At 33.7% G+C, this 8561-nt stretch overlaps 1 protein-coding gene across 1 annotated transcript; it reads right to left on the bottom strand.

The window, feature by feature from the left end:
* Positions 1 to 2479: 2479 nt before the first annotated feature.
* LOC123224330 (protein FANTASTIC FOUR 2-like) lies at positions 2480 to 3905 on the bottom strand. Its single transcript, XM_044647964.1, has one exon. The coding sequence runs from the start codon at positions 3624 to 3626 to the stop codon at positions 2676 to 2678; it is 951 nt and encodes a 316-aa protein (XP_044503899.1). The 5' UTR covers positions 3627 to 3905; the 3' UTR covers positions 2480 to 2675.
* Between the last annotated feature and the right edge of the window lie 4656 nt (positions 3906 to 8561).

The raw sequence follows: 8561 nt of genomic DNA, 5'->3' as shown, positions 1-8561 counted from the left end.
CATCATATTCTTTTTATAGGTAACAACTTGGGCCCTAAAAGAGATTAAATCTCACTTAAGTCTAACAATCTAATAGAGCTTGAAATCGTTGTCTCAAAGTTTTGATAGATTCGTCTTTATAACCCAATGTCTTTAGATTTCGTAATTAACCACTTTTGGGTATGACCCATAGTTTCTCCACTAATTGGTAATTATTAAATTAATGACAAATCTCGAATCCGTTCGTCATCCACATATAGACCAAAATCGGTTTCTAACAAGATATTATGACTATCTAAATGATAAAGTGTTAACAACAGAGAAGAACTTGTCAATAATATGGTTATGATACTATTGGATTTGAATGATAATCTAATCCCACTATAATTACAAATTTAAGTAATCGATGACATCTATACATAAACCTAAAAAAGATATATACTCTCGTACATGAGAGTAATGATTCATTTATTTATCCATCATAGTTTTGTTACATCTATTAATATAGTCAATCATAACATTTATTCTCCCCTTACAATTTACCATTTTAAAAATATTTATTTAATTATAAACATAAAACAACTATGAAAAATTGTCATTTTATTGGTATAAACATATACATATGCAAATGAATAAAGATACATCAACTAAATGATTAGTTTTAGAACACTTTATCAATATTAGATGTAGAGAATTCACATGATATGATGCATATGTTAGGATATTGCCTGTTGACATTTATAAACAAACCTTAAATGTATGGACACCCAATCTCCCCGATTGGACATTGTCCTCCTCTTTTCAAGTAATGTTTTACTACTGTTATTAATTTTATTTCGTTTCATTCCAACCCTATTTCTTTAATCTCTCTCTTGTGTTTATGGGTATTTTTCATTGATCACCAATTTTATTATAATCCTTAATATCTATATCCCTACCAATCTCACCAAATGGAGTTCCGAGAATTACTTCCACTTGTCTATTGTATCTAGGGTTGGACTCAAGCCGAACCGGCTCGAGCTGGTTCGGGTTGGCTCGGTAGATTTTTTTTAAAAATTTTTTATACAAAACGACGTCGTTTTGATCAATATATATTAAAAACAATATCGTTTTGATAATGAAAAATGAGCTAAATCGAGCCGAATCAAGCTGAACCGAAAACGAGTCAAACTCGAGTCGAGCTCGAGCCGAACTCGAGCTGTCCATATATGAACCGAGCCGAGCCCGAGCTGGCTGCGAGCTGAGCTCGGCTCGGCTCGAATCCAGCCCTAATTGTATCCATATATATTGTATTCAGACCTCACTCTGCTATGTGAGGTGGAAGGGGATGATATTACACAGACCCACATCAAAATTTACTCCAAACTTCACCATCTAGTGCAATGAGAGTTATTTGGTAATTGTGATGAAAGATGGGGCTTGGTCTTGCCTGCCCTGGGGACAAGGACCATTCATACCTATGAGTGAATGGATGATAAATTGGTTAGAATATGATGATGAGAGAAGAACAAAAGCACATGGATGATCATATGTGATGAGAGTAGAACAAAAGCACATGGATGGTCATGTGTGATCAACTCAGTAATGTTGCTCTCTTGGGACCCCGTCTTCATTGTTACGAGGCATTCGTACTCTGATAGTACCCCCCAACTTGCAACCCTGTTTGCCATTGCAGCACTTTTACTACCAAAAAGCCCACCTGATATATATCAGAACTTTCATCATAAAGTAAAAAGCGATAAACGGAAATTGATTTTCTGTACGTTCCTGTTGTGGGTTGTGGCGGTGGATTAACGTACACATATATTCTGCTACCAATCTCAACCACGAGTGAAGAAGGAAAATGCTACTACTCTTTACTTGGTTCACTCAAATATTGTTGAGGACTTAAATAAAGTAGAGTCTCACATCTAATAAATTTAAGTAAAATGAGTGATATATAAGTGTTGTGGATTGGACCTTAACATAAGCCAATTGGTTTTGTGTAACATGGGTTTCAATCTACACACTTGTAAGTTCAATATATATTTCTGATATGGTATCAGAGTGCGAGCCAAACGGCGGGTTTAATAGCCTAAATGTTCCTAGATACAAGTGACAATACACCCAGCTAAAAATCGGCTGAACCGAAAGACAGGTCTAATAGCCTAGGTGTTTGCATTTAAGCCGGGGTGTTGAAGACTCAAATAAAATAGAGTCCCACATCTAATAAATTTAAGTAAAATGAGTGGTATATAAGTGTTGTGGATTAGACCTTAACATAAACCAATTGGTTTTGTGTAATATAGGTTTCAATCTACACATTTGTAAGCCCAATATATATTTCTGACAAATATTCAAACTGTTCTCTCATCTTAACTTTTGCAGCTCAGGTGCATAAAAAGTGCTAATACTATATAATGTTATAAAGATATGTTTTTAAGGGTAGTTTAGGAGAATGATAAAAAATAGAAAAAATGAAAACATAAAAGCACATGCACAGCACGGAAGAAAAAGGAGCTGAGGGAGAGAAACAGGACCAAGTCCAATAACTATAATAACTACCATTAACATATTTTTAGGAAATTCATGGTACGGAATCTCCTAGGCTAAAATTATTTAAAAAAAAAAAGAGAGGAAAAAAAAAAACTAAAATGGGCAATGAGCAGCTCCATTTGGTGATGAAGGAGAGAGAGCCATAGGGTAGCTTTGAGAGTTCAAGTAGCCACCCAATATGGCTCCCAAGTCAGCAACCCTTTGTTTCCACGTTCGTCTTCCTTGCATCCGCTAGGCCTCCGTAGATTTTCACCTCCATTTTCATCCTTAATCTTTTTATTGTTTTCTTCGATGTCCTCACACAGGTCAGCTTCTTCTGCTTCTTCATAATCATAGTGTTCTTCTTCATCGTCAACTTCTTCCTCGCCGAAATCTTCTTCTTCTTCTTCTTCCTCTTCATCTAATTTGTCTCTTATCAAGCTGAGCCTGAGCCTTCCAGCTCTGCGTTCTGCATGAAAATAAGTGTGAGAAGAAGAGACGGCGACGGCTTCTAAAACTAGACGCCCTCCTTCACGATGAGGCCTCACTTGAAACCCAGACACAGATGTCAGAGGAGGAGGAAAACTGACACAACGATTAGTTCTTTTCCTCTCAAAGCTTAAACTCTGAGGCAGTTTTGGAGGTTCTTCTTTTGAAATGCAAATCTCAGGTTCTGCTTCTGTTAAAAACATGGAAATATCATCACCGTTTTGACTAATTTGATCACTACCTGTCTCGCTGCACAGACTCTCAGTGCACATTTCGAGACTCTTTGAACTAAGAGATAAAGCCGAAAGTTTGACAAGAGGATGAACATAAACTTTGTCAGTCTCAGGATTAGAAGAAACATTGTTGATACACTGGAGGAAACTCCAGCCGCCTAAGTCAACAATTTCTTCACTCAGGTCACAATCATGGCTGTTTGTATTTGCTGGGATGTAGGCGTTGTTATCTTCAGTGTGGGACTCATTTTTGAGGGTGTCAATTGGAATGAAAGAAGAAGAATTAGGTGGAGAATCTGATCGAGAAAAAATGGAATTTCTTGGAGCCAAATTGAGCCCCAAAACACGTGGTTCTTTGAAGCAAGGCTCAAGACATGATTGTAACCCTTGACAGAAACTTAAGGAGGACATTTTTGTTATCCAAAGAGAAAAAAAATTGCTTTCTATTTCGTGGAACAGAGAGAAACAGGGGAGAACAGGGGAGTTAGAATGTAAAAATACAATAAAACTTGGAAACTAAACAAGGGTTCAAAAAAAACCCATGAATTTAGCTTCTTTGTAAACGAAAATAAGTAGACTGAGATGAAGAGAATGGGAAAGAAGAAAGTAGAAAAGAGTTGGCACGAAAGAGAAGTGAAGGATTGGCTGCAAATTTATAGTTGAAAGAGGCCCCAAACAGTTCAATATGAGAGAGGAGAATTTTTTATGCCCACTAAAGTTGTATAAATTTAACTCTGCCACACATTATAAAGCCAAAACAAATATGAGCAAAGGCACATTTTTTTTTTTTTGTTTATTAAATTTAGTAAAAATGAAAAAAGTTTGGTTGGATTTAGGGTTTTCTGATCAGTTTCAATTCCTTGCTAAAAGAAAACCAAACAAACAGACAAGAAAAATCAAAAATTGATCTCTTTGATGATCTTCCATTAGTGGGGTTTGGCTTTTTATTTTTTACTTTGGTTACTTTGTTCTTTCTGAATTCAATAAAACTATTTGTATATATATTTGTGTATACACATTTCAATATACAACTAATGTGTCATTATATAATTAAGTAATTTTAAACTAAGAAAGAAATAACATTACTCATATGATGATACATCAATTATATATTCAAAAGTGTATATGCATAGTATTGCTTGAATTCAATAAAAGTGAATTGAACCCAAACTCAAGCAAATTGCACTAGAAAACCTACCATGCTTGCCCTGGTATATGATAAAATTGCCATAATTACTTAAAGAGTCTTTCTGTTCAACAAAGTGACTGATCCTTATTTCTCCTGTTTCTTTAAGATTACACATTTAACTTAGATGATTGTGTTTTACAAAGGATGAAGTGGAAACAAGTTACATAAACTAAACAAAATTACCCAGTAGACCATTTTCCAGTTAGCATCTCAGCAATTTTATATTGAGAAGGTCAACTTATATAATAATGTTGAGTGATGTAGGCAAAGGTTCCATTTCTAATTTAATATCAAAATGGAGGCACCCAAAGAAGCAATGATCCTCTAAATTAAATTATGAAGTTTTCAAACCGACCACAAATGAGGAGAACTCATTGGCTAACACTAGAATAAATTAAGTTTGGCTTCAATGTCTTCAAAGGCAAGAGGTCTCCCAACTTTTCTTTAATTCAACAATCATGAAGATAAATTATTTTATAATGAATTAAGTAATACAAATATATATATAAAGCATTCAACTTCATAGTTCAATGGTTTTCAAAGTGGAGAAGAAGCAGAAGAAGAAAGCAACATCTACTGAGTTATAGCTAGCTTTGTTTTTTCATTTCAAGTAAATGCCAAAATTGTACGGACATGCTTTGTTTGATTTAGAGCACTCTAATTTGACTGGTAAAATAAAAATGAACTGAAAACCCCTCTTCAAATTAAAGCAAATAATCATCTCCCACTAAATATTGTTGGTCACTGAATTACAATCTTTCTGTCAATTTTATTAAACATGAAAACCAAAAGCTCTGGAATGTTTGTATTGCACAGAAAAACAAAATTAGGGCAAAAGAAATTTTAAGAAAGACAAGTTTAGACGGTGACTTTAAATTAAAGATAAATTAACATCTAATTTCAATAATGACATATACAAGTATGTATCTGTTGTGTATTACTCAATTTAACAAATGCAGAGTATTATAACGTTAAAGGAACATGAGTGAGCGTGTGAGCATGACCTACACAAGCATCTTGTAATTGGTAAATGAATCCATTCAAACCACAAAAGACCACACTATTTCAGATCCAACTGTGTTGTATTGCATTTTTCAGAAAGTGAGACTGTAAACCACTTGCAGTTTCAAAGGACATCAAGTTGTTTAATGAAAATAATGGAAGCATAGTACTAATGAACTCTGTAGTGTGTCACTGAGCATATAACGTTCACTACTTTGCATTATTTCTCATTTATGCGCTATTGAGAGCTTATTGGAGAGCCCATGTTCATTGTACTATCTTACAAATATGTAACACGGGAATGCCGAAACACAGAAACGAAAATGACGAAACACATTTTCTAAAATATATAAGAGACAAAAACGCGGAGAAACATATAAATATTAAAAATATAGAGATTATTATATATTAAAAAAAAATACAAGGATGACATACTTTTCCACTTCTTTTAAGAATTATTTACAAACCTAAATTAATATAAATAAAATTCAAACCAATTAACATTACAAAATATATTCAACTTTTAAATTGAAAAAGAAAAATAAACTGCTTCAAATTAAATAAATAAAATTATAAACCCAAAAGAGACGTTTGACTTGGATAATGTTTTATTTCCAAAATAAGAAGATTATCTTGTAGATAGATTACTGAGAAGATTACTAAATATAAATTATTACTACGCTTGATAAAATTTGGTAAAAATGGATGGTATAAATAATTAATGTGTTTGGTTAACAGTAATAAAAGAATACTAGTAAATTATTTTACTTAAATGTCCTTGAATATAATTATTTTTAAATATTTTTTATATTTTTTTGTTATATTAATTAAAAATAAATTTATTTTTGTCTTAAAAAATTAATAAATAATAATATAATTATAATAAAATCAAGATTACCTTGGTAATATTTTAATACCTAAGATAAAAGTGGTAAATAGATTACTATCTATATTTCTTATCATATTAGCATTTATTAGATCTAGGTCCACCCATGACGAGTTGACCTGATCCGGTTTAATATAACTACCAAGGGCAATTATGAGAGGGAGTTGGAGGGCAGTTGAACATATATATAAATTGTTCAAACTGTCTCCTCATGACATAACACAATTTTTATCAAAAAAAAAAAAAAGATCTCTCCCCTCTTCTCCTACCAATGAAATGCACAGTTAACTTGTCTCCTAAATGAAAATCAATACGTAGGCAAATGGAGTCGTGGAAATACACTAACGTCAACATCTAGCGTAGTATTCGAAGACGCTTCATCGAAAATTGAAACGGGTACGTAAATCCTTATTTACAGAATTTATAGAATTTGATCTTGACATGTTTAATTATCCCCAACATTGGTATCAGAGCTTAGGATACGTATTTGCTGTGTTTTCTGTGAATCGTATTGCGTATATTGTGCAAATTAAAATCTGTATATTGAATTTTTGGGTACGAATTTAATTCGACCAAAATTGCATGAAATTGGTGTTAGAAAACAGGTTGGATGAATAATTGGAGTGGTATTACATGTTTTAAATTGAAAAACGATTCAAATTAACATCGAAATCAATGAAAATTGATCCAAAATCGAGACCCAACGCGTGTTCTTCCTCCTTGCCTTTTTGACAAATTTCGATGCCATCGGAGCCGGAACTTGGAACGATCAGCTTCGTCGTCGCCTGGCTTATGAAAGCCTTATGTTTTCGTCATTGAAAAGTTACCAAAAGTAGGCCAATTGAACAGAAGAAATTCTAGGGTTCATTGCACGATACTGGGTTGACATCGGGTAGGGAAAACCCAATTACTCGACCCATAGGTCAACAGGTTGATCAAGACCCATCGGTTAATGGGTCAACCCGTTGAGTCAACCGAGTCACCTGAACCAGTCAATGATCCATCGGGTCAGTTGATCGATCAATAGTCAAAAAGTTGACCATACCGTTGACTGGCGTGTAACGTCTTGGTCTGATGCGTGGAAGCGCATGATGTATATTAGCCGACGCGTTTGAGTCATTCCTGGCGCGTGGAAGTGCGTTGCAGACTCTTTACTGTGTGTGGAAGCACATGATGTATATTAGCCAACGCGTTCGACTCATTCCTGGAGCGTGGAGGCGTGTTGTAGACTCTTTACGATGCGTGGAAGCACGTGTAACATCAATTCAATGCGTGAAGGGGCGTATAAGCATATTTCGGCGCATGATAAAGCGTGAACATCCATTTCCAGTGCATTTTGGCAAGTGAAACCTGTTTTCTGGTCCTTGGAAGTTGTGTGGTACTCGGACCTAAATATGAGATGTGTTCCATGGGTCTTACGACATATAATGATATGTAATATCTTATTCTAACTCCCGAAAACACATATTGGTGTTTTGAAATACATGTTTCTACTTCATGCAAGTTTGTTGACTAGGGACAATCACATTGCATGTTGAAATTATTAATTCTCTATTGAATTCTCTTAATTGGAAAAAAGATGATAACTATGTATGAATATGAGCCTCGTAATCAATAATATTATTCGGGACAAGAATTTGAAAGTTTTTGGGACTGAGTGGATTTATTACAACTTGCTATAAAGTGACGTTGAGTGATGTACAAGAGAATATCCATTATTTTAACGTTATTCCCAAATTAATGTAATATGAGGTATTTAACCTAATGCAAATGTAATAGAGATTTTACCATGGATAAAGTGACTCATAGATCAATACGGGTTGATGAAATAGTCCTAGTCAAAATAGATGATGCATTTGTTGTATCATATATATTTGTTAAATGTGAGAATTTTGAGATTGATAGAATTTAGTGAAATTCTCATACAAAATTAATATTGGCGCAATTAGATTAAAGTTTAAAATATCGAACATTTGTGTCATAGAAGATGATTGGAAACATAGTAAACTTTTGATTATATGCCTTATGTGAGATATTTAAAATTTTAATATGTAATTACGACAATTGATGTGTATTTGATTGCACTGATAGCATTGTGTCTCATATATAGTGTCTGTGATCTAGTTAACCATAACATCTTAGAAAATGATGGTTGATTTGAATAAGAATAATACTGAATAGAAAGAATTACAATGTGTGGCATTTGAAATGCACAATATCCTAAATGAGCAAAAGGCTTTGAAAGCTGTAGATCAGGTTAAGATAGAGT

The sequence above is a fragment of the Mangifera indica genome, chromosome 8, assembly GCF_011075055.1.
Source record: "Mangifera indica cultivar Alphonso chromosome 8, CATAS_Mindica_2.1, whole genome shotgun sequence".
Taxonomy (NCBI): domain Eukaryota; kingdom Viridiplantae; phylum Streptophyta; class Magnoliopsida; order Sapindales; family Anacardiaceae; genus Mangifera; species Mangifera indica.
Note: the sequence above shows the minus strand (reverse complement) of the source record. Positions and strands in the feature narration are given on the sequence as shown.

Bases quoted from the DNA above. Each gene is read 5' to 3' on its own strand.
- LOC123224330 (XM_044647964.1), bottom strand. From the start codon at position 3,626: ATGTCCTCCTTAAGTTTCTGTCAAGGGTTACAATCATGTCTTGAGCCT.